This window comes from Thunnus albacares, chromosome 13 (genome assembly GCF_914725855.1).
Source record: "Thunnus albacares chromosome 13, fThuAlb1.1, whole genome shotgun sequence".
NCBI lineage: Eukaryota > Metazoa > Chordata > Actinopteri > Scombriformes > Scombridae > Thunnus > Thunnus albacares.
Window position 1 is genome coordinate 8,012,261 of NC_058118.1, and position 27,593 is coordinate 8,039,853.

A 27,593-nucleotide genomic window follows, 5' to 3' on the forward strand; every position below is an offset into this window, starting at 1 on the left:
TAAAACCTGACTGAAATTTATCAAAGTGTCCGTTGCCTTTCATATGTTCAATGAGGTGCCCAGCAACTTTTTTTTTAAGACCTTAGCGAGGAAAGGAAGTTTAGATATTGGGCGGAAGTTATTTAAAATGGATGGATCAATAGATGGCTTTTTGAGAAGTAGTTGAACTGTAGAGGATTTAAAATTATCAGGCATTGACCAGATAAAAGTGAGGAATTGATAATGGCTAGGACAAATGGGGAGACTGAATGAAATATTTCTTTATAGAAGTGAGTTGAAAGAATGTCCAGTGAACAGGAGGATGATTTTCATTTTAGTAATGACACTAATGATGCTTATTAGTGACTGACTTAAATGCTAGCAGGGTGCAAGGTGTTTTATAGCAAAGGTCAGAGCCAGTTTGAGAAGGAGGGATAATTGCATTCCTAACAGCTTGAACCTTATTAGAGTCAAAAAGATAAAACTCACATTTATCAACTGAGGGCTAAATAAAAAGAGGGGGAGGGTTTGTGGTGTGGTTGATAATGTTGAGGAGGTGTCTGGAGTCATGTTTACGTTTAGCTATAAGATTAGAAAAATAATTAGTACGTGCACTTTTCACTTCCAAGTTTAAAATTTTTCATGAAATCCTTCAGCCTTTCCAGATGAGTGGAAAGTTTTGTAGGCCTCCATTTGTGTTCTGCTTTATGGCAAGTTCTCTTTTATTAAACAGATGTCATCGTTAAGCCAAGGCTGAGATGGGATTTTAGGCTTTTTAACGCAGGAGCAATATTGTCAAAAATATTTACACAAGTGGAATTAAAAGAATTTTAAAATAGCCAAGGTGTTAATTGAGGAGCGGAGCAGGAGGTCAGAGGAGGTCAGGGCTTGGCAATATTTACCTGCTGAGGATGAACTGAAAAAACAAGAGCGAGTGACTTGAGCATCATAGCTTGTGGTACTGGAAAATTAGGTATTAAACAAAATATGTTTATGGTCAGAAACCCCAATTTCTCTGCTTAGCACATTATTCAGTAAACAACTAGAAGATAAAACCAGGTCCAGGATGTGGCCTTTATGTGTGTGGCTTCAGTCGGAGCCTGAACAAAATTAAAAGAATCTATCACACTTAAAAACTCTGAAGCTAGGGGATTCTCAGGGCAGCATACATATACATTAAAATCACCTAGAATAAGAATATAATCATATTCAGGCATAACAATAGACAGAAATTCAAAAAATGCTTCTATTAAACCTACAGTGGATTTGGGTGGTCTACATACTAAAATACAGAGAATTTTTGTTGACCCTGTCAAAACAAAAGTTGACGAGAATAAACCAAGATAAGATCTACAACAATTAAAGCTATTTTTTATATAACACCGCTAGACCACCCCCACGTCCCATTATTCTGGGTTAATTTAGGAAAGTGTAACCAGGTGAGGAGCATTCAACAAGAGAAACGTTGTCACCATCAGACAGCCAAGTTTCTGTCCATAGTTCTGCAGTTTTTATCCAGTCCGTTTATCTGAGATGGTCCCACATGACTGTTTGTCACTAAGACTGTGGATGGCGGGGCGTGGGGGTGGCCAACAGGAGGAACATTGGTAGCCTTGCTCTGCTACAAGCAGCAGCCTTTGACTTAGACTGGGCGCTCTGGCTGTGCCAAGGAGGACCTCAACCGCTGTGTCTGTTTGCAGGTAAATGGTTTAACTATTGAGGTCCAAAATCAATACCATTAGCAGGTGTCTTCCAATCATCTCAGAGAAAAAAATCTACCCATTTATATCCAACTTTTTGTAATTTCACTTTATATTCAAATAAATCTTGGCTGATTGATTTATATCCATCTGCATCACAGAATGACTTGCTGTTCTGCTAATCCAGAGCTCATGACAAAAAATACTTATACTAAAATATCAACTAAAACAACCCAATATAGTGATTTGAGTACACTGGCAAAAAACAAAAAACAAAAACATTTTAATTCATCATATTTTTGAAGAATTAATAAATCTATAAAGAAGAAATAAAAAAGGTTCAAATGGGAACAACCTAATGAATAAAATTAACAAAAAATCGCCCCACAATATAAGCTTTCATAAAGATGTGATGAAATAAATTAAGTAAAAAAATCTTTGTTCAAATTTTAAAGCGATGACGCTCAGGAATAAATATTTTAAACAATAAGTCTTTTAGCTATGATTGTACTGATCACTTGTGGTCCAGTGATAATTTCCTAAAATTAGAAAAAAACAAAATGTAGCCCATGTTGTTCATATAGTATATAGTTGTGCTCATAAGTTTACATACCCTGGCAGAATTTGTAAGATGTGTACCATTCATCGCGTCTCTAGTTGTGACCATGAAGTTCCGTTTTGATCTCATCACTCCAAATAACTTTGTTCCAGAAGTTTTTAGGCTTGTCTAGGTGCTGTTTGGCATATTGTAAGCAGGGTGTTTTGTGGCATTGGCACAGTAACAGCTTTTTCCTGGCAACTTGACCACGCAGCCTATTTTTGTTCAAGTACCTCCTTATTGTGCATCTTGAAACAGCCATATGCAACTTTCAGCTGAAGCTGCATGTGGGTTTTTCTTTGCAACCCGAACAGTTTTCCTGGCAGTTGTGGCTGATATCTTTGTTGGTCTACCTTACTGTGGCTTGGTATCAACAGAACCCTTAATTTTCCACTTCTTTATCAGAGCTTGGACACTACTGATTAGCATTTTCAAATCTTTGGATATCTTTTTTATATCCTTTACCTGATTTATAAAGTTCAACTCCCTTTTCTTGCAGGACTTTTGACAGTTCTTTTGCTTTCCCCATGGCTCAGCATCCAGTAAAGTCAGAGCAGCCCTGGATGAAATGTGCAGGGTCTCTCAAGAGCTAAGAAACTCGTTGACTATTTATACACAGACACTAATTACAATCAAACAAGTCACAGGTGTGGAAACTTACCTTTCATAGCCATTTAAACCTGTGTGTGTCAACTTGTGTGTATAATATCAAGTCGAACATTCAAGGGTATATAAACTTTTGATCAGGGCCATTTGGGTGATTTCAGTTATCATTATGATTTAAAAAGGGCAAACACAATTATGTGAAAATAAATGGCTTCACCTGACCACTATCCCTAAATAAAACAAAAGTTTTCAGCATGATCAGTCGTATTTTCCAAAACATGACCAATATTTCACAAATACTACTAGGGTATGTAAACTGATGAGCACAACAGTATATGACTGCCTGTATAGCCTCTTGATCCTGAGGGAAAAGCCTGCTAGTTTTCACTGCACTGGACAGTGTAGTGAGCCCTTGGAGATGTTCACCTCTGAACAGAGGCAGAATATGACATTAATGTCTCTTGCCTGGTTCCTCTCACTGGTTGCTGCTACAGAGTCCAGGTCATCCAGCCTGGTGGGTCTGCAGCCTGGTAGCCACGCTTGTGGCCTCAACAGCAAGCAGTAGAGCAGAAATGACCATTCCAGCTGGCTGGCTGAGAAATGGCAAAGCCTGCTTGGGCATGTGGGCTTGCTGTTAAGCAGTTTGTTGTCCTCAGGGGCTGAATATTTGGATCAAATGACATCAATTAGTGAGATATTTTCCACTGACATATGTGCATATTTGCCATTTGGGCATGATTGAACAAAGACTTCCACCCAAGGGAACGCACATTTCCATTACAGTGCTGCACACAGGGACCTGACTTCAGTGTGATTCTACTGTTGGTGAGTTGTCTGTACAAGTTACCATGCCTCCTAATGTCCACCAGCAGCAGATTAAATAGCAAGCGAGTGAGTGGCAGTCTGGATCTATGACGTCCAAAAATGAACTGGAAATAAACAATTTGAACACCTAGTAACATCAATGTAGTGTCTGGCAAGAAATACAGCAATAGGCAAAAAATGTTGATGTCAATATTTTTAGAGATTGACATCAACTCTTTTTAAGAGTTAAAATAGCGACACAGTGAGCAGCCTAGTCCTGCAGATGTTGGCTGAAACCTTGTTTTCTCTGTTGCTGTCTGTGATTTACGGTATCTAACATATAGCTTACCTCCAAGCCCAGGACGTAGTCTGTTGTCATATCCATCCAACAGCCTGTCAAGGATTCGGGTAAAAATGGTGATGTTGTCTTTGCTATCATCAGGCAACGGCTCTCTGTGTCCAACTACTGCCCTACAGGAAGAAATGAAGAGAAGAAGGAGTCAAAAAGATGGGAAACAAAACATAATAAGGATCATATGATATATTGATCTATAATCTCAGTGTGTGTACAAGTTTATGTTTTTCCACCACATCAACGATTTATTAATGAAAACATTACAGATACCAGCTTTCAGTATAAATTAATATTTTGACCATGATCATAAGTTAATTTCATTTGGAAATTTAGTGTGAACTAATTTTGAAGATAACCTTGATAACATTCAGTGTAATTCAATGTTGTGAATTAGATCTGTTTATGTTAAGAGCACATCGGTTCTATCATGTAATTCCACCAGCCTGCTTAATATTTCTAATATTTCTCTCTCAGAGAAAATCTCATGGTAGTGATCTGCTGCAGGCTTCGATCAATATTTGGATAATAATGTCTGGTTGTGTTTGCTTTGTTATATTCATTTTTACAGAGCTGAAACCTCCGTACATACAGAAAACACTGAATTTATGGAGAGGAATTCTTTCCCAAAAAGGATGTACTCTGCAGCATTTTGTCGGAGAATTCATCATATGCTATCAGCCACTAGTTATTAATTTACATGGCCCACAATCCCCTGCAGAACAATATTGTGGTGAGATGAAAAGGCCACTATACTGTAGGTGGAGGACTGATGAGTTAATGAGTAGCGTCTTTAATTAAACTAAAATCCCCTGAGGAGCTGACCTATAATATCCGAGTAATCCCCATCAACAACCACTCCATGCACTGATGCACTATCACAAATGGTAAGGGCAGAGCTTTTAAGGAATTTGGGGCTCTAGGAGGAACCCAAATTTTCCTGAATGTTGCTTAAAGGGAAGCCTGCGCTCTCAACAGCAAATCTGTCTTTCCGTGGTTTAATCTGCTCTACAATAACAACCATCTGAGCTACAACCCTCCATCCATTAAAACACTTACCGGCCGAAGGTCACTGCTTAAAATCTATGCAGTTGCAATTATCATCAGTTTGGGGGGTATTTCAGACTTTAAAACCACATCACTGCATGCTCTTTACAGGAAACACATCATCATTTTGAGGCATTTGGGCAAATTACATCAGATACAGATAAGTGGCTATTATGCAGGCATATGTGGGCAATAAATAAATATCAATTTAGCATCACAGCTCTCTCGTGTTCCAGTTATCACTTGCTCATATCGTAATGGTCCCTGTGATGTGTACAGTATAATAAACCAATACAGGAAGATTTATGAAGCCAAAAAAGAGACAAAAAAGAAAAATGTGCGTCTTTATCTTGGGAAAGGAGAAGGGGAAGGAAGAACGACTTTTTTGTTACTACTACTACAAGTTTTGATAGCAGCATTAATACCAACTCCGTAAATATTGGGCCATTCTGCTCCACCAACGTGTAAATAATATTTTGTTTGTGTAGATGCTCAGTTGTGACTGCCCAGATTGCAGAAGGATTAATTATTAATTGATGTCAGCAAAATATGATCAATTTTCTAAACTATTGTGCTAAATAACATTTTGTAAAGTTTAAATTCCATCTTTCTTTTTCTAATCAAAAATTATCTTTGAATATCACTTCATACTCACATGGTAGTATTTTGAGACTGACCCTTTTTGGGCTGACTGTTTATTAAAAAAAAAAAAAAAAAAAAAAAAGGTAGTATGATTTGCCAGTTGATGTCAGATATCCGAGGCTCTCCAACATGTACTCCACTGAGACTGAGCCTTTTAACACTGAGCTCATGACTTGGACATCATTGAGTGGGGCACAGTTGGATATCTTCAGGTTGTCAAATGTGTATATTTAAGCTCTGCCAAAAATATAACATAACACTGTAGCAGTCTACTCTTGAATATTTGAAAGAAAATATACATTTCTGGCTGTTCATTCATACACCTTATCAAAAAGTGACAGGCATGCATGTGTTTGAGGCAGCTCAGACACGCCGACAACACCGAATACAAAAAGCTTTAGAAATAACTGGGACTAGTTTAACTGCAGTAGGTAATATCTCACTTAACATGAATCATATATTAAACAAAAAGCCTTTGTGGCTTCTCTGACAGCACCAGTGGAAATTCAAAAATTAATGAGAAACCTTTAGTCCCCGAGAAACCATTCCAACAATGTCTTCTCCGCACTAAAATATCCACTTCAGAAAAACAAAGTACCCGTGTGGCGTGTAGCATCTGCGTGTTTCACTGAGGCACACATTCTCTGACACACATATGGTATGCGCACACACAGAGACACACACACACATCCTAACCTCCTCCAGTAGCAGCCAGCTGTTTAAATTCACTGACAAGGACAAAGAAATGGAACAATCCATCTGAATTTGATATTATTTTTGTTAAAACACACAGATTTTATAATCATGCCAGCCGCTTGTTTTACTTCTCAGTCCTATTCATTATTCACATCGTCTCAATACAGACAGTAAAGGAAGGACAGAACCGTCATTATATTCCTGAACTATTCACACACAAAAAAAAACATTTGAAGAGAACAAATTCATCTGAATTTTGCCTGAAGGAGAACAAGTTGCATGAGGAGCAGAAAAGGTAAAGGTTCTGTAGGTGTAAAGTTTGACACCTTCAATGTTTCATAAAGCCTACCACTGTTGCATATCTTCTGTCAATTCAGTGTGATGTTAATTTTGACACATTCTGCACTTATAAATTATTCATATTGGTCATGGATTTACCGTATAAATAATATACATTTTTAATAACTGCCTTGCTGTCTGATTGCATTATTCTTGTAGTCCCTGTGAAGTCCAAGTTTGATGGTTAAAAGTGAATTCTGAGTATTTGATCATGAGATGATTGATATTAACCAATGCTGTGTGAAGCGAGCCCGGAAAACTGCGTTGGGGAAAAGGCCCCAACACACATCAGACTAAAACAAAAATGTTTTTTGTTTGTTTGCAACAAAACTGTGAGAAAGTGTTTTTAATTGAAAAGCCAATTAGTTCTTTGTAGCAATTCTACAAAATTACACATGTTGTTGCAAGAAGCTGGCAAGGTGAAATTCAGGGGTGGTATGAAAGATGGAGACTGTCTTCACAAAAAAAAGATGACACAATAGGTTGTAATGTCAGTCACCCAAAAATGTCATATAGTTACGTTTGAGTGAGAGATGCTATCAAAAACATAACTACATTCATCCCCTAACCTTAACCCCATTATTGTAGCCATGACAACAAAGGTGGACTAACTTTAAGGTAGAGGTAACTTAAACCCACACCACATGTTTCTCTAACCTAACAAAGTGATCATTTAACTCAAACCATGATCTTTCTCTAAACCTAACTAAATCTTTTTGTGTCTGAACCTAACCAGACCACAAACAAATGTTGTCCTGCTGATTACTGCTGATAGGGATGCCAGATTAGAAAAAGCTCCCATGGTGTTGTTCAGACAACAATGCATTGTTGTGTTGTGAAAGCCGTAAAAATTGGACTCTTGGAAAATGACTCTCTACAGAATAACAGTCTACAATAAATATTCAACATGATTCAAGCCTCACAACATTAGTCTTTAGCCTCGCTCTGTTCTTCCATCCCTATTATCTTTTACTAATACTGTAAAGGAGCACACTAAATTTGGGTGTTTACAGCTTGAGAACAATGCCATATTTTCTAAAGAAATCAGTGATTTTTGCAGGCTTTTTAGGAAAGTGTCTCCAGTTCTCTAAAAAAGGAGAGAGGGATATATAATTTATAAATTATAGCATGTATGTCACAGTCACAACTAAACTTAAAACCTCTACCTACACTCTAATTTTACACCCACACAGGTGTTTTCATTTATTTTGCCTGATTACATCTCAGATTATGTTTGATTGACATCTCCCTTACTCCCCTTTTAGGTGTATTATACCTGTTACAACTTGCATCTTGATAATTCATATCGACTGGTTTCAACAGCAGACATTTAAACACAACTGTAACTAATAACTTTAATAATAGCTGTATTCCATTCAGGTGTACCATTTCCAGGGTCCTTGTACATGCTGGCTCACTGGGACTATGGGACACTTATATGGAATGGAGGCATCATGTAATGTCATTACATATTAATTCCAGCTATTTAAAAAAAAGTCTATTCGTATACGGAGTTTGGCTTTACTCAGCCTTAAACTGAGCAGAGGTTTAATTAGCCAGATTAAGTGAAATCACCCGTGTGTGTGTGCATGGCCTTTAAGTTTAGCTAATGACAAGGAATAATAATCACAATGCAGTGTCAACTGATGAGTGTATGATATACATGATATGGTTGCCCCCAAGAAACCACCCCACACCAAAAGTATATGGACATACAGTTACTTGAAGTCTATACAGGGTGGAAAGACATTTAGTTACTTGTAGCAATTTCAATATTTTTGCCTGATTATTTAACTTGTGAAATTAATAGGAAGTCTAGTCAGTGTCCTTATGATAGGCCATCTGTTGCTCAGCCACATCATCTAACAGACTTTTGAAGCTCCAACAAATTCAGGATCATAAGGACTAATCAGTCAACTAATGTGCCAGTCTTCACTTATTTCACAGTGACAAAATAACATCAGAGCTATCAGATACCAAAACATATTAAGATACTATGTGTTAGTATTCGTTGCAGTACATTAATTGTTAAAGATTTTATCTTTGCTGCATGTCTGTTGCTCGTCATCTGCCAGTGTCGCAAAAATCACTAAACTGACATTTTACTAAAACTGACAACTCAAGCGGCAACACTTGTGACAAGAAATTCAGTGCCACATCCAGCAACACCTCAGACATTATGGAGCAGTCAATAGTGCAACCTGAGGTGGGTTTCACTGTAAGATAAGCAAAAATGGATTTGTAGTAAAAGAGCAATTTCCATAAAGCATATGTATTCATACAGGCAGAGACTATTACTATTACTTTACTGAAGTGTTGTTGACATAGTTCTAAATATTTAAACCCTAAACTCTAAAGTTACATGTTATGTTATCTTTTGTATTCAGATACTGTAGTTTGAACTGAATACTGATAACTGTTATTCTGATACTTTGAATGGTGTTTTTCCACTGAAAGGATGAGATTCTTTCACCTGTGGAGACAAACATCACAATTTTGAATCATGGCTATTATATAAAAAAGCTTCAATATGGGATTAAAAGATAGCATTTTAGTAGGAACACATTAAACACAACAGCTACCTGGTCAGGTTCATACTAAGTCAAGGATGCTATACTCAACATGGACAAGTAAGCAACTTTATACTGTGTGTGTAAACAGATTTTGAACCTTTCGGAGAAGTTTATTCTCTCTGAAGAAGACGCACTCTGCATTGAAACCCTGCAAAAATAAAGTTTCTTGATTGGTCATGTTCTGTAGAAGCCATCCCTTTGATTAATTATTGCTCAGTCCCATTTTTGAGAGGCACCGGATTTACAGCAATTTTTGAAAAGAAGTGTGGCTACTCTTTCTCTTTTCTCTCTTAGAGAGGAGGAACAGAAACATGTAAGGGATTGAAAAATGTTAAATATGCACCATTTATTACTGCACAAAAGTTGTGAAATTGTGATGTTATTCGTGGATGTTGAAGTTATGATGAAGTGTTCAGTTTGTACTGTGGAGGCAGTTGTGTCCTGTAGAATGGGTGAGCAGTGTGGGAGGGAGAATGGGGTACAAACTTTTGGAACAAATGCGTGTGTGGGCTGAGCAGACTGAGTTAGTGGAACTGGCATGTACTGAGTGAGTGGACTGGCTCCGATCCAACGTTGGTGCACTGAACCAGTCTGACAGGTGAGGGATTGCAGGTTTGGCCAGGGAAGAGATGTAGCGGTCGTCTCTCTGGGCACACGAGTGCCGTGCTGCCAGCCAGGAGGAGTGTGTGAAGCTGTTTGGGTGGCAGTATGAGATGAAGGTGCTTCATGACCTGACAGAGTGATGGCAAATAGACTTGAGTAAGGAGGAGTAAATGCACAAGTTATAGTTCAAGTGTGCTGCGGTGTGTAAATGTGTTCAGTTCAGTGACTGATTTGACTTGTTTCATAAGGTCAGTTATTTTACCCTACAACTCCTGAATGTTGAATATTTGAAGCAGTTAGAAATGATTTGATTAAATCCTCTCTGTACATACACATTTCATTATGAGCTGAAGAAAAGAGCTCTGAGGGGACACTGACAGAAGCCAGCGGGAAAGTTGACCAATTAAGACCTGAGTGAAAAACTGTGGTTAAGCTGGTGAATGTTCTGCTCCTCTGTCACCTACACAGCAAAGCTACAACCGACTTAAAGGTCCCATGATATGATATTACTTCTGTAATATAATGTATTTCTATTTAAAACAGCATGTTGGAGCGGCACATTAGACAGTGAGGGCCCAATCTTAATCTCTTTAAGATAATAAGCTTAGGTAGTTTTATTTGACATAATGGTCAGGAAGGTGGGATTGTTGAAAAATGTTTGATATGTTTTTTGGTTGGAGTTTTAAGTTACACCCACTGGTGCAGCATGAGGTCATCACTGAAGATGACTCCTACATTTCCGGGAAATGTAGAAGGATCGGACTATAGGGTAACGCTTTATATTATGGCATACAATGTACCGCGTAATTATTCCCAATTTACAGTGTTGTTCTTTGTACTTATGGTGTACTGGTGCAGTATTACCAATACATACATGTAAGTACAAGGGAACCAGATGGGAAGTTATGGAATAAGGAGGTAACAATCTGCAATCTAACAACCCTGCAGTAAGTGTACCGCCCCAGGAGATCCACCGAGGACACTATCTCTGCAGCTCTGCACATAGCCCTCTCCCACCTGGAAAACAAAGATGTTTACAGCAGAATGCTCTTCATCGATTACAGCTCAGCCTTTAATACGGCCCTCCCCCACAAACTCACAAACAAACTGTACAACCTTGGCCTGAACCCCACAACCTGTGACTGGCTGTTTAATGTCCTCACTGGCAGACCGCAGTCTGTCAGATTTGGAAATCCAACCTCAAACAATGTGATGATGAACACTGGCACCCCACAAGGATGTGTCCTCAGCCCCATGCTCTACACACTGTTCACCTACGACTGTGTCGCTTCACACAAGGACAACACTGTCCTGAAATTTGCTGACAACACCACAGTCATTGGTCTGATCACTGGGAGTGACGAAACAGCATACAGGAGAGAGGTGGCAAGTCAAGTGACATGGTGTGACAGCAACAACCCCCCTCAACACAGATAAGACCAGGGAGATGATAGTGGACATGAGGAAGGAGAGGAGACCTCATTAGTGATGACCTCACCTGGATATGTAACATCATCCAGCTGGTCAAGAAAGTACAACAGCTGCTGTACTTTCTAAGGAGTCTGAGGAAATTTTCACTGAGGATTCTCAGCTGCTTCTACAGTTGCGTCTTGACCAGCTGTGTGATATGGGAACAACACCGCCATGGACTGTGAATGCCTGCAGAGAGTGGTAAAGACTGCTGAGAAGATCGTCAGGGTGTCCCTACCATCTCTGCAGGACATGTACTACCGGAGAGTTCATAGAAGAGCCTGCAGCATCATCAAAGACCCGCTCACCCCCGACACAGGTTTTTCACACTTATGCCCTCTGGCAAGAGGTACAGAGGTGTGAAATGCAGGACCTTTAGGCTTCAGGACAGCTTTTATCCTCACACCATCAGACTGATCAACAAGTCCAATCCACTGCCCCTGCCCTCACCCTAACACACCCCACCATACAGGAAGCTGCACTCTGCCCACCCCTCCACACACAGATGCACATACACACTCCACACTTTCACACTCAGACATTTACCCACTGTCTGTATATAGAATTTGCAGATATTTCATTGCCTAATACCACTCTGTATATTGTACATAGTGTTCTTTAGATATTTTATTTATTTTCTTTTATCTCTCCTGAGATTTTATTTATTTTCTTTTATTTTTTTTCTTTTCTATACCTCTTGTTTCTTTGAAACTGCATTTGGAGTGGAAGGCAAAGGAAGAATTTCATTGTACAGGGAAACTTGTTTTAACTGTGCATATGACAATAAATTCTTTGAATTTGACAATCTAGTAATTCAAAAAGGGCTAGGATTAATGTATACATACACTACATTCTTTAAGTTCCCAGATTGTTTCCTCCTTGTTCCCTCACTTCATATCTTTCCTTATACTTATATGTATGTATCAGTACATACTGTACCGTACAGTTGCTGCTCACTGTACCATCCAAAAAAATTACACGGAAAATTGGGAATTATGCTGTACAGTGCGGGCTGTAATCATAAGTGTTACCTATTATAACTTTAATGTGCACACATCAGCTAAACAAAGTGGTTTCTGGCCACTACAAAATGACATGTTACATAGTACAGTGTTTCTGTATGGTATTACCTGAGAAAAGGTGAATATAGTCAAATAATGATAGAAGAATATGTCAGAGGGAAGGAACCAATAGACTCTCTGATTTACTTATTTAATCTCAAACATTTAGCTGCCAATCATGCATCTTGAATTTGAAGCAAGCACCTCAGGAAATGCCTCACCCAGCCTCCTTGTCTCTCTCAAAGTGTGTGTCACCTCCTCTTTGGAGTGACGTGTGAGCCATGGATGACTGATAACCACCTTGATATCCATCCACCACTAAAATGCCCAGATGACGCACTCATCAAACTGTCTTGCTGTTGAGCGCCGGGGGCAACCGAAATCGAATGGAAAGGATTAGAGAGGCTGCTTGGAGCTTTGTGTAAAATATATATTGGAGGCTGATGACTTTTCCCGACTGTGGTTATGGGAGCACTGGCTTGTTTATTATACATATGGCAACAAATATTTAATTCCATCTTCCTGTCATCTAAATCCCACAATGGGAGGAAAAGCACAGGGGTGCTGGCGTCTAATTAGCACATTCTTGATTAATAAATAGTAAATTCCAAGCTTGAATTGATGCATGAGTTAACCTTTCCAACGTAACTAATCTTCCTCACCAGATCCTCTCACTCACGTTCTCTCCAAGTCTACCAACAATATATTGATAATGTTATGCAGCAGCACATTATGCAGCATATTGTTTCTAACCAGTGGATGCCATGTATCATTCAAAGCCTTAACAATATAACTGATTTTTCTTTGTTTGCTTCTTTTCCTGTCTTCCACTTGCCTGTTTTGAGCAGATAATACGGGGGGGATGTAATAGCTGCTAACATATAGTAGCTTTGGCTGACTCCAGGGACAACTGCCACATCTACTGTAGTTTATCTCGGACTAAATTTCTCTTGTTAGGCCTTTCATCCACTTCTGTTTCAGTTTTGGAGAAGAGCTGCCCTGAAAACTTATTTTTGATTTTGTGGGAACTTGTATAATGAAATGTGAAAGCACTTTAAATAAACAGAAGCTGTGATTTCTAAAAATATGGCATTTCTACATATTGAATCCCCAAGCTTTTTTGCAGAAATATCTACTGCTAACTCATCTGCCCATCCACTCACACATCCATCTACCTTTCCCAAGTAACTTCCTCCAGCTTTCCCTGTGAGATCCCCAGGCGCACCCCTGCCAGCTGGGCTGGAGTCCCTCCAGCATGTTCTGAGTCGGCCCCTGGGCTTTTCCCCAGTTGGCCATGCCTGGTACATTTCCTGAGGCGGGCACCTGGGGGACATTTTAAGTAAATGGCTAAACCACCTCCACTGGACACACTTTGTAATGTTTGTTTGCAGTAGATGCCAAGTTTGGCTATGCGTCCACTAAGAACATTACTTCAGACCACTGACTACTTTAACCCATTGTATTGACTTTAAAGAGCAAACTGTTACAAATTTCAGACTGTGCCAAGAGGTTTGCATTGGTTTTCTTGCTCAGAGCAGAGGGCTGGTGAAACTATTTCAACTTGCGAAAAGGTTCTCAATAGTTGTTCAGCAACACCAACAGGCACGGATTCCTCTCCAAGCATCTGTTTAACACTTCCAGTTAAAGCAAGAGGTGGTTGGCCCATTGATCAATATTAGAAGCCAAAAGTTGGAAACAGTGTTTAACAGACTGACTCTGCCCAGACAAAGGAACAAGAGGAGGACAATAAAATCAATTGAAAATGTTAATTTCCAGCTGGTACTACCAACAAGTTGTCCAACACTGCTACACTGTACCCTATATTTGATAGTGTCAAGAACAAAAGATGCTATCTCTGACTGTTTGTGGAAGGTGGCTCAATAATTACTCGTAACACTTTGCAGTCTCAGCTCTGCATCGAAGTTTTGTTTGGTGAAGTTACAGAAATGTGTGTTTACAGCATGTGTACTTGAGATTTCTGATATCCACTGAGAAATCACACACACTTGCAAGTGTTCTGTCGTGACTCATGAATCTACTCAAATGTCAAGCTGTTTTTAAATTCGCACTACCATTTGGTGCATGTTTAGTTAAACAGTGGTCCATCCCTTTCTAGCACTGTGCTCCTCTTTGCATTCAATACACACGCAACCTCCCACGCGCAGTCTCAATTCCCCAGTCCATCGCTGTAAAAGCCTCTGCCTTACTTGATCTTGGATTTTAACAGTTTTCGCCTCTCTTGTTGTCCTTGATCTCTAACTAGCTTTAATTCACTGCCACGACATCCGAGGTCGGAGGGAGGGCAGAGAAATGTCGTTCCCGTGTCTGCTTGGGCTGCAAACACAGAGCCGACCCGCCATCTGAGAGGCTTAAAGATGCGTGCAAAAAAGAAAAACTGGAGAAATGTTATTCAAAAATAATGAGAGCTAGGTCAGTAAAGTTCAGTATTCCCATCATAAGATTGTATACAATTATTTCAGCCCAACCAGATTTTTAAAATGCAGCCCAGGCTCAATAAACTCCACAGCATGCTTAAGAATGAGTTTCACATATTATTTAAAGTAACATATTTTGAAAAAGCACTGGGTGTCATTTATGTAACGGTATCAGTGGATGTAGACTCTGCAATATTAAACAGATAACATGCAAATATTTTATTTGGAAATACAGCACCACAAATGACATACGCAGGATGGGGCAACACACTCCCTACGACAGCAGAAAATTATCAAACATAGAGATAAGATCTGAAACGTGCTATCAATGTTTGTGACACCAACCTACTTTCTGAGGTGAATTTTTTTTTTTTTTTAGAAGAAGAAAGCCACATCCCTCGGTGTGACATGCAGCACTGATATCTACAGGGATTACAAAAGCGCAATCACCTGCATCAGCAGCAATGACGGGATCATTTATAACTGTAAGCATGCTCCATAGCACTCCATGCTACGCAGGCTTGTAAAACCTGACTCTGTCAAAGATATGGTTATTTTTCATGGAGGATGGCAGGACCGGTAGTCTATTTCATGTCTTAAATAATTTCCTATAAAGCCGCAGGAAAGCTAGATTAAAAACAACTCAAGTGCTGATGAGCTTGAGGCTGACATTCCCCCTTTTCTAACATAAAATCTCATTAAAGTTTCCAAGGAATACAACGTCATTACAGCTAGAGGAGGGGGGGAACAGAAGCCAGTATATCAAATGGGACCGTGTTGAGTTTATTGTAACAGGCCAACACATAAATCCTGGCTACACAAGCCATACCACACTCCATCTGTGGAAACTGGTATAATTCCCAACCTGGGAGTGTGTATATTTCTTATTTTATAGCCTAAAGTGCCTTGACTTAGTGATCCTGAAGCCACAGGTAAAGGACACATACAACAGTTTTTCACAGGATTTATGGCAAACATATACAGTATAGCCCCATCTGGCTAGGCAGTGTCTGTCATGGTGTTTGGTCCTCTGTGAAACAAGAAGCTGAAAATACTGGAGGAGATGGTCTTTCCCCTCTCTCCTTTCTTGCACCTTTGACAGCAGTGTTCTTTCATCGCTTTCCATCTCACTAACGCATGTTCTCTCTCCTCATCTCTGATCACTATGCTCATTTCAACTTGATTTCTCTCTCTCCCTCTTTTTTTTTTTTTTTTTTTTTGCTGACACCAGCAGAAAGAGATGTAAATGTTACTCTATTGATCTGGCGCATATGACACACAAGTACGGCGTAGTATATTAGAATAAATGTATGGAGGTGACTTCCACAATGTACAAATAAGAGGGTAAATATGGATGTACCTTTTCATTGGAAACAATTGCTAGTTAACATTAACACAATCATTCATTGTTCTTTCACAGGCTTGAGAGGTACAGTATAGCCAGGATGACTTCTGCAATAAAAGTGTCTGTCAGTGGTGTGTCAGTCACAGCCATCCGTTCAGCACGCCAATCATACTGTGACATTAAGGACACTCGGATGACCTTCCATACAGACAGGAGCACATCTACAGTACTCTACAGCAAAGTCACGGAATAGATTTAACACAACTGAATCATACTTTGAAATAGTTATAATAATTGTGATCTGTAACTTTTGATTCTACAAATTTGTAATGAGATAGCAGATATTTGATGGGAAGAATTGTGATGAGCACTTGATGATGGAGTGACCTACTCATGTGACTGGGATGCACAGGATAGAAACTACTGTAGGGCTCCAACTAATGATTATTTTCATTATTGATTCATCTGTGGATTATCATCTTGATTCATTATGTAATCTAAAACGTAACTGAAAAAGTCCAATCACAAATTCCTAAAGCCCAAGGTGACATCTTCAAATTTGCTTGTTTTGTCCAACTAACAGTCCAAAACCATAAAATATTCGGTTTACTATCACATATGACAAAGAAAAGCAGCCAATCATCACAACTGAGGAGCCAGATCCAGAAAATGTTTGGCATTTTTGCTTGAAAAATTGGATTATCAAAATAGTTGGCAGTGATCAACTAATAAATTACCCAATGAATCATAATAGAAACAGTTGAAAACAATAAGTTAGTTCTTTAAGTTTATATATTTGCTGTTGGAGCATGAAGGCAATAGAGAAAGAAGCTGGGGTTCTGTGCTCGGAACATAGTAACTAACTGGTGATCATGGTTACATATCACTGATTTCCAGCCTTCATTACAGTCATGATGTGACTTAAAACCAAGATTACTCTGAAGTCAACAATCTCACATCACTGCAATATGGAAAACCACATCATAAGCTGTTTTCACATATGAACTCCGGACAATGTCCAGAGAATCAGGTCTGGACATTTTCTGGAGTTGCCCTTTCACACATGTAGCACACAGCAGGAGATTGTCCGTGTCAGACGTGTTTTCACCCACTGGAAATACTCTGTTTGGTTTAGGCAAGGGGTGCAGGAGGCAGGACATGATGTAAAAAGTGGTTGTAATTCAGCATTTTTAAGCTTATTACATTAAGGTAATTTGTGGAAAATTTCAGGGTTGCAGTACATGTGTGAAAGGTACTATAGACAGGTAGGGGGGCAGAAATGTCGCATCTGAGGTGACAGAAATTCAGGAATGGGCCCAGTGGACTGTAAACCAGAATAAACTGGTATATTACACCTGGGATGCTACCAGGCAACATTGTAATCACTGTGTTGCCACCTCTGGCAAGACACCTATTGTATATGACAACCTGGTGACAAACATCACACCACCTCTTGTGACAGAGGTGTGACTGAGGAAGGTGGTAGGGCTATAGGTACAACACAAACTGTGAAGGAAGTGCTATCACAGTACAATTAACCAGCTGCACTGCTTGTACCTATTAGTCAGTGGCAGGTAGTCATCTTTGTTAGTAAGGAGCAATAGCCTCCTACTGCACAGAGCCTGTAATGTAGACACAAATATGTTTATCTTGTCAACGTTTTAAAAGTAATCCATAAAAACCAAACCTAGCTAATTACTGGATTGCACCCAACACTAGAAAACTGCCACTACCTCGCAGATTTTATGCCTGCTGCATCATTTTTTTGTGTTGGTCGATGAGTTTAAGTGTCAAGTCCAGCTGTCCCAAAACCAGCATGATAAATAGTCTCCTACCATTACGATGATATGACATGAATAAATGTAACTGCCATTTGCTGAACAATTTTGTTTGGAATTCATTAGTGTTTTCATGTCACCCTGCCTTTTTTAAATTGAAAGGTATTTGGATAAAGATAAACATAATCTGATCGGTTTAATCCTTTTTTTTTTTTGTAGGATTCCAGCAATTATTTTTCATGCAGTCCTCTCTGTTCAGTGGAGAGCAAATTAATACCTTGAGATTTCTCTTTTTCCTCTAAGACTCTGCTGGTGTGCTGAGGAATAGATCTATTAGTGATTTAAAAAAAAAAAACAAACAACAAAACTGAGTTATGTCAGAACAGTTGATTGGATTTCAAACATACCGCAGCATGTGAGATATTAAGCCCTTCACCAACATCATAGTGTTAATGCTTTGCTCAATGGAAAGAAAGCAAAATTGTTAATAAAGCTAAAATGTATTTTCAATATACATTCAAATGCACCAAACAGCTTCTCCTCCACTAGATATATTAAACAGAAGTTGAAGTGATTGTCTTTTCAGTCTGTTATGTTCCAAAGTCCAAAGAAGCTGACAAAATCATTTTTGTATTTAAAGCACCATCAAGATCACTGTACAAGGATTTATGTGTGTTTTACCACAGTTACAACATGTATATTCTTCATTAATGTCGAGTCCAACCATCTGCCGAAAACACATTTCTCAAAATCAGACCGAGACACCAGAATGTTTAGCATAATGTAAGTCTAAGACACCATCTGACTATTTGGACTAACGTTTCCCGTTTATTCCAGACAACATGGTCTTGAATTGAATTATTTCCAAGGACTACAAAGGACTGCTATTTATGCAGAGCTATAGGCTTGTGTTTGTGAACTTACAGCCACATGGTTACATTTTTCATCATGAGGCTACTTCATTAAGCCAACTTGGGCCTGCTGACTTTGCATTCATCTTGTTCCAGACTGTGTTACACGTTTCCCTGCTTAACCACTGTTAGCACAAGCTGCAGTAGAGTATTAACACTTTGGATCATGAGCCACAAACCAAACATTTGTTAGTAGTTAGTAAAGAGGACAAGCTGTAATTACAGGACCAAGAATCTATGGAATCAATAAAGGGTAATTACTTGTCACTTACTGTTATTATCAGTACTGTTGGTTGTTATCCTGTGAGTGGATCAACTACGATCACAATACTAAAAAGATAAAATGGCTGATAACATCAGGTTAATTAGTTGCAATTACATTTGAAGTGCACAGATATTGTGGTGAATTATCTGGATATCTGGAGAGAAGTATCATCAAACATTTGATTACTAAAACCACAGGCCGTACAATACAACAACCATCAGGTGTTACTGTATGTTATTGTCTGCTTCCCAAAAAGCTGTTTGACAAACTGCTAAAGAAGTCTGACATATTTTTAGCTTGTTAAAATATGCAGTACAGCTGGTCTGTGTGGCTGCATTATTTATCACAGCTTCTGTGTCTATACATTTTACTGTATGATGATACTTTTGGTTTTTATAGCAGGTTCTAGCAGAGAAAAATGCTTGTTTTGACTAGTAAACAACTTATGTAGCCTTGAGCAGAAGACAATGTTCATGCAGTCAGCATCAGAAGAAAATGCTCACCTGCTTTGAGTTTCTAGCAGTAGGATAAGGGTGTGGGATGTGACATTTCATGATTTTAAACATGTTTATTTGCCAAAGCGCAACACAAAAGCATTATAATACATTAAAATAACCCTCTTTAAAATGCCCCAGAAGATTTCTTGTTTGAATGTTAAAATTAAAACTACTTTCCATGAAAAGCCATTACAAACCCTTTGTTCACAACACTTATTCAGTCTATGGTACATTTTCAGAGGCACAGTTAGGTTTAGGGATTTTAATCTGCATTGAATGGCCTGTTTATCCGCAGCGTTACTTCAGACTCAGATGCAACTTCAGAGGGAGTCGGGGGTGGATATAGCTGGTGGCGAAGAATATGGGATGTACTGAAATGAGAAAATGCTCCGTGGAAAGTGAGTCAGAACCATTTCCTCAAAAAAAGAAAAAAGAAACCATGTAAAAACAACACACAGAAGATACTGCATGAGCTATGTTAGAACAACAAACACCATATTACGTTTGTAATCTCATAATTTCATGGATTGGTAACATCTTGAGTGTTCCATCAGACATTAGTTTAGCATTGTTGCCTGTGTGTTTGCAGGACTGAGTGATACGTGTTCGGTGTGCAGCTGTGCAGATACTTTCTGGGAAATCCATTCCAGTTTCAGTTTGATTCATGCTAGCTGGGGATGTTCAATAATCGGTTACTTTGAAGATCATTGGCTGGATGCTCACTGACTGAAACTCAAAAGTAATTAGGGCACAGATCAATTAAATTTTTAAAAATAGGGATCTTGGAAGGACTTTGGTTTCACATGAATCTGCTGTTGCTACTAGCTTTATTCCTCCGGTTGCTAGTCCGCTCTTTCTCTTGGAAATTAAGCTTTTTGTAAGTCAGTTACTTGACTAACCAGTTACTATTAATAGGATATTGACACAAGCTCAAGGTAATAACAATACAGGTCAATAAAACTTCAAAAGAAGAAGAATCCATTTTTTAAAATTAATGTAGGTCTTATTTTCAAGGTTTTGGCCATCATTCCTCTCAGTTAGGATAATTTACTCATGAACACAAACAAATCCACTTTCATTTTCTTCATCGAAACCACTTATTTGTTAGTGAAAACAGAAGTTAAGCTTGAATTTATTCCACCTACCACCATCCGTTTTAAGCATCCATTAGATCTCTCAGTGCTGGTCTCGGGTACCACTTTGACCTACTGTACTTACTCTAATTGTGTGTGCATGCAGTTCTCCAATGCTATTAATGAATAGAACAGACATTTTGGATGAATTCACCTCCGTTCACACTTGACCTGCACACTGTAACCCATTTCTCACCAGTTAAAATGGTAAATGAAGTGATATAATACCTTCAACTACATAAATAAAATCCAGGCTGTTAAAAAAAGAGGATTTTTGGCAGCATGCAATTGTTTTGTTGTCAATAAACTAAAGGAGGAGGATACATTCACTGATGATTTATGGTTTAACATTAATTACACCCAGTGAACCTTTTACTTTTCTTTTGACTCCAAGAAGACATTATTTGCCTGGTCATTCAATCAGCAAAGTGGCTCATCCATGAATACATTACCCTTCTCCAGACCTGTGACACATTAACCTTGACAACACTACCGAAACAGAATGTTATCTGTTGACCAGGTCACATCTCAAAGTGATGCCCCTTTCTGCCATCCCGTGAATAATTCATACAAGATGGGGTGAGAAAGCGAACGGAGTCTGGGCAACATCAGAGTCGATCCATAGGCAAAGTGTACATATAGCACTCTCATCCTTAAGCTATTGATTATGTGCCATGTTAGCCAGCAGCTTTGCAACAGATTACAAGCAAAATAGACAACAAGACGCCCTGACTGTCCGCACTTGTTAAGTGTTGAATGTAAGAGGGGAAGGCGGGGATTGGAAGCGAGGCGAGCTGAAGGATTGAAAGACCTTCACCAGAATGAAAATAAACACAGCCATCTCATTCATATCTAATACATGGATTGCTGGAAGTAATAGCTTAATCATGCCCCGTCTTTCAGTGTGAGAGAAATGAGGAAATTTGGCGATGTGCAGAATGACAGACCCTTATATAGGGGATTTGTCTGTTACACCTTAATCCATTAGGAAAGTCTCCTGCCTCAACTGTAGTAAAGCCGATTTGGAGCCTGCCGATAGCATCAGTGGGCATCAGGGAGGTGGCAGTTCTCAGAGAAACAGCTCTGCTGATACTGAGATATTCTGAGAGCATGTGCACGTTCTGAGGTCTAAAAGGATTATTTATAAAGTCCAACGACTTGAACTTTGATGAACAATTAATATATATGTGATGACTCCGCTGTTTGCTGTTTTGCTGTTTTGCTGTGTGCTCATGTGACTCACCTGTCTGTCTCCACAGGTGGGTCATCAGCCCAACTGGGAACACACAGCTAACCTCTCTCTCTCTGCTCCTCCCCACGGGCACCCGTTATTGGCACATTCGTTACTCATGCACAAATGACACCACTGACACTACTGACATGCACACCCAATGCTTTGTTAAATATTCAGTTATTTTTTTAATTCATTCAATTTAATTTAATAAATTCCTTTTGTTAAAACCTCTAACACTGGTGTGTCCCCTATTTGCTGTGGCCTAAGAGCTGGATCATAATTATATAATTTCACTTTAAGAAGGAAATTTCAAGAGAAATTCCATTTTTGGTTCAGGTTTGGATTTCTTGTTTTTCCTCAAATTAACTGAGCCTAATCCAGTGCAGGTTAAACTAAATAAAATACACAATAGTAAAGACTGATGTGCAATAAATTTGCATATGTGCACTACATCATGTCTCAATTAATTGCAGAGAGATTAACTTCAGTGAAAATCCTCATCACGTGAGGTCCATGCATAATAAATGGCATTGACGGCTAGAAAGGGTGTGATGGCAATTTTCTGTACCTGAATATGTCAACACTTCATACATTTTCATTACTAACCTGCTTCTCTCATCACATCTAATGATTATCCGTATTTCTGTTCATTAACATCCGTCTTTTCTGGCCTCATGCTTGAATGCTTGAATCAAAGATACCAGCGTTTTGTTTTGTTTTTTTCAATTTTCTAACTATGAATACCTTAATTACCTATTAATGAATCTGTGTGTTGGTTAACAAGGTGAAGGTTTGGACAGTATCAGGGCTCTGTCATTTGTGATGAGAAACATGAGGTGCTTATGATTTACTTTCTAAATCTAAAAATGCTTGAATGGATACATTTTAGTTATAACTCAGCTTAAGATAAGCTTAATTAAGTATAATTAGTAGCCTTATTTGACAGTGTGTAAATAATATGTTGTTCTAACAGCCTCCACTATTCTGGGAAGGCTTTCCACTAGATGTTGGAAGTTGGTCTGGTGCGAGCTAATAGTTCCTGTTCTAAATTCATCCTGAAAGTGTGGGGTTTATGTCAGTGCTCTGTGCAGACCAGTCAAGTTCCTCCACAAAAAACTGTAAAAACCATTTCTTTAAAACCTGGTTTTATGGACAAGACCATTATCATGTTGAAACAGGAAATGTCTTATCAAACTATAGCAACAAAGTTGGACCCACACTTTTGTGTGAAGTAGTGCTGCAACTAATGACTATTTTCATCATCAATTTGTCTGTGTAACAGCTCTTGTGTGAAGTATCATTGAATGGTAGATTTTCCTGGCCAACCCACAAGAAATAGCCAGACCAAACCAGACCAAAAGTACACACAAGTATGTGGAAAAAGTGGGTCTAACAGCAGGTTTAGTCCTCAGATGTTCAGGTGAACTGCATACACTATGTCCTTGTCTTGAATGGCAGTGTACAGTAAGGCCAAGGCACATATTGTTGTTAAAGACCTCTTGGCTAGCACCTTCCCCTGGCCGCACATTTCTATATAATGTAATTACAAACGCTGTGTGCTCCTAATAAGCAAGGCGAGCCAAGTGGCACAACGACAAAGCAAACTGGGCTAATCCCTGTCACACTGTTCTGATTTCTTTCCCCAGCCTGCTTTCTTCCAGGTTTGGTGAGCCGTTCTTATAGCGTGCAAAATCTTAACGTGATTTACACTCTGCCGCGTCTCCCTGCCACAACATCCTACCTTATCAACAATGCTAACATGGCAACCTGTGCAATCTCTTCGTTTGAAATTACAAGGAGTGTGACTAGAATGACTCCTAGACATACTGGAGCTTCTTTTTTTGCTGACTCGCTTGACACACGGACTGAAGAATGTGCACAGGATGCAGGAGTGAAAATGCTGTGAATGGACAATCATAGCTGTGGTGTGCTGCACAATGCAAATTAATACACCAGTCAGTGAAATTTAGACGGGTGCAGAGGAGAGCACAAGCTGCGATTAGATGGGAGGATAAGTTCACTTTATTTTTGCTCTCATTTTTTTTTGGCCTAATTTAGGACAAAGTGCCACAGGCTCTATTTTAATCTTCTCCAAACATTTTGAAAGTCACAATGTTGTCCAGGTAGACCTTGAGTGCAGAAACTATCTACTGAGAGTGCAAGAGAAAAAACTAATAAACTATTGAAAACCAAGTGTGCTTTCCTAGGCAGTCCTGCAGTAACACCACTATATGATGTGGTTATTTCATTTGGCAAACTGACAGTCACAGCTGAGACCATTTCCCTGTGTAAAACAAAAATGTATTAAAAGAAAAAAAAAAATCTTGTTTATTCTCTGCTCACAATATAGATGAACTTTTGCTTCTAAGGATGTTGATTACACTAGTCTAGTGCAGCAGTGAGCCTGATTAATACAGGTTTTATACAGAACACATCACCAGAATATCAACAGGAGGGAAGGAGTCGGGGGAATGAAATGGGCTGAGAGAAGGGAAGATTGTAAATAGCAAATAGAGGAAGAGAGAGACTGGAAGGTGAGACACTGTGTTGTTCTACCTGGCTTGAGGAATGAGGTTGAGGAGCAGAAGGAAGATCCACAAGCCCAAGTCCAGTGATTTAGGCTTCCAAAGTGCAGCAGCCATATCAGTTTAAACAGAAGATTCCTGTAGAAATGACAGAAGAGTGAGAGGGAGAATATTTAAGCTACAGTATTAACTGACAAAGACTGGCAAACAGCTTACAAGTGAATTGACAAAATGATAAGATTTTATTTTAATTCAGCCTTCCCTTATGAAATGTATACACTGTGTGTATATATAAAAAAAGAGAGACTGAATAGTTACATCAATAAGCTGGCTTTCTTGTGCGCAATAAAGGTGCATTTTGCCATATGTAGTCCTTTTCCCAGAGATAGCATGGCAACAAGTTGCTAGAAAGACCAATATGTCCATTTTAAGAAACACAATTCATGCGGATCTAAATAGTGATTGAATGTTTTCTTATTGCTTCTTTTTTTTTGCTATACAGTCAGTTATTTGCATCAGAACAGAAAGTAGGACTATTAAATGTGCCAAAAAAAAGTTTGACTATCATATAATGCAAGTTCAGCATCGCACGTTGCCAGTAATTCTCTCCCACCAATCAATATAGTGAAGTGCAAACATGTTGACTGTGTTTGTTTACAGTTTGCAACATAATTAATATGATCTGTACGGCTCAAGTGTTTTCTTCAGTCTGGGGTTGAACTGAACACACACACACTTGATCTTCCATTCTTCCACTGTATGACTTTGGGCATGAAACCAAATCACCTGGTGCGTAAAACGAGCAATACTGGAAAGCTGTTTCCCTCTCTTCTGCACATCAGTGAGCTGTGGACTTCAACCATTTTGTAATAGTAATTAACTTGGGTTATAACATTTGCCAGTGCGCTGTTTGGGAAACTGCCTGGAGGGAACAGTCCCTTGTAAGTGTCCAGCTGCTGCTCTGAAACACAGCTGGTTTAAGTGCCTAGCCTGTTATAAATTTGGCATAATGCTAATTTTACTTGTGATATGCATACGGGTGGCACAATTGTGATACAGCAACATTGTGAAAATTAATGTTTTATTAGAATATTAAATGTTTAAATTGAGGTACATTATTTTTTTAAAGATGCAATTTCTCTGTTATTTGATTAAAGGACCTGCACCACTTCAATACTGTTACATTATTCTTCAGATATGGGGGTTGGGTATTGGACTTCTTTTTCTTAATTATCGAGAGGGTAATGCTTGTTTTTAAAGTGAAACATAAGGCTCAGTCCCCCTCCCCAGCCTAATAATTTTTGTACAGTCCCTAACTAATTTATACCTAACTAGTACCATCACATATGTGGGCTTATTAGTCAAGTATGGCTCAAACTGAATACATTAAGTATAGATTCAAGAAGATTCAAGACTTTATTTACCATTTATTCAGGTACACGTGTACAAGGGCATTGGAAGATCTTGTGCGGATCTCAGTCAAGTAATAAAAAATACAATGAAGATATGCACATAATAATAAATAATTAAAGTAATAAAAAATACAATAAAGATATACACAATGATAAATGAAAAATATACACAATTAACAGATAATAAAAGATGTACATACTAACAAGTACGTGTGTGTGTGTGTGTGTGTGGTGGGCTGGGGCAGCAGGGTCTCACACCAGCTGGAATGTCTTTTGCAAGTAGTATGATGGTCGTTTTGAAGAAACTGTTGTAGAAGCACTTCCTGTTTGTTCTGATGCTCTCTGGTTGATGGTATCTTAGCTGGTGCCTGGAGCCTCTCCACGTAAACAGAGAGTGTCCAGGATGATGTGGGTCTCTGAGAATGGCCCGCAGTTTGTTCCTGCAGTGGTGGGGGAACAGAGTGTCCATGGAGAGGAGCTGTGTTCCTATGATCCTCTCTGTGGTTTTTAATAGTCCTTCCTCCAAAGGCGTTTTGTCCACCAGCTGCCTGTAGTGTGATTCATTGTTTCCCTTGATAAGTCCTAAGATGGTTGTGTCATCTGCAAATATGAAAATGTAGCTAGGTTTATGGGTAGACAGGCAGTCATGAGTTTAGAGGGAAAAGAGTCTAGGGCTGAGGCAGCAGCCCTGGGGGGGTTCCTGTGCTGATGTTCAGCACTACTAATACACTATTCCCCACTCTAACCACCTGAGGTCTTACTGTCAAAATATCTCAAATCTAATTGCAGGTGGGAGTGGGCAGCCCCAGATCTGCCAGATTTTCTACTAACTGTGTTGCTACTAACAGTGTTAAAAGCTGGGCCATAGTCCAGAAAGAGCATGAGCAGGGCTAGGTGCTGGGGTTGTCCAAGTGTTCAAGGGCTGAGTGGAGAGCGGGACCCGCACCATCTTTCACTGATCTGTTTTCCTGGTAGGCAAACTGAAGAGGATCGGTGGTCACAGGTATGATGGAGCCCATGAATCTTAGCACCAGTGTCTCTTGGCACTTCATGGCGACTGATATGAGCACTGCCGGACAGAAGTCATTCATGCAGGTTGATGTGACTTTTTGGGAATTGGTACAATGACTGAGTGTTTAAAATGGTGCGGGATGACAGCCTGGGCCAGCAAGGTGTTGATGCCTGTATACACCTCTGCCAGCTCAGCAGCACAGGCTTTCAGAGCTCTAAGTGACACTCTGTCTGGCCCTGCTGCCTTAAGAGCCTGTGCGCATATCACCTGGAGAACGTTCTCCCTGGGGCCACATGGTAGTGTTGGTAGTGCTGGTGAAGTGTCCAGATGGGAGTTATCAAAGCGGGCGTAAAGGGCATTAGCATCTTTCTGGGAGGATGATGTCTGAAGAGGTGACAGCGTGCTTGTTTCCCTTGTAGTTTGTGACTGGAAAGCCATGTTTCATTCCCTGTTCTTAACTTGGACATCTTGATCAAACCATGGTTTCTGACGAGGAAAAACCTGGATAGTCATGAGGGGCACACATGGATGCACACCAGCTGATGTAACAGCTAACAGTCTCTGTATATTTGTGGA

General features: G+C 39.3%; 1 protein-coding gene and 1 long non-coding RNA gene across 5 annotated transcripts in view; one reads left to right on the top strand and one right to left on the bottom strand.

Annotated features, from left to right (window-relative positions):
- LOC122996047 overlaps nt 1-22,302 on the top strand; it is a 66,947-nt gene extending 44,645 nt beyond the window's left edge. Inside the window, exons 3-6 of one of the 4 annotated variants that reach the window (XR_006406921.1) lie at nt 14,734-14,900; nt 15,285-15,390; nt 16,326-16,334; nt 22,094-22,302. This is a non-coding gene — a long non-coding RNA (uncharacterized LOC122996047). The remainder of the gene's footprint in view (nt 1-14,733; nt 14,901-15,284; nt 15,391-16,325; nt 16,335-22,093) is intronic. The other 3 variants (XR_006406919.1, XR_006406922.1, XR_006406920.1) reach the window with 3 other exon arrangements.
- Nucleotides 1-27,593, bottom strand: part of gabra3 (gamma-aminobutyric acid type A receptor subunit alpha3) — a 97,815-nt gene that overhangs the window by 39,813 nt on the left and 30,409 nt on the right. Inside the window, exons 2-3 of the mRNA XM_044371571.1 lie at nt 24,625-24,731; nt 4,037-4,158 (exon numbers count right to left, since the gene is read on the bottom strand). Of these exons, the coding sequence (XP_044227506.1) occupies nt 4,037-4,158; nt 24,625-24,710 (208 nt within the window). The 5' untranslated portion in view covers nt 24,711-24,731. The remainder of the gene's footprint in view (nt 1-4,036; nt 4,159-24,624; nt 24,732-27,593) is intronic.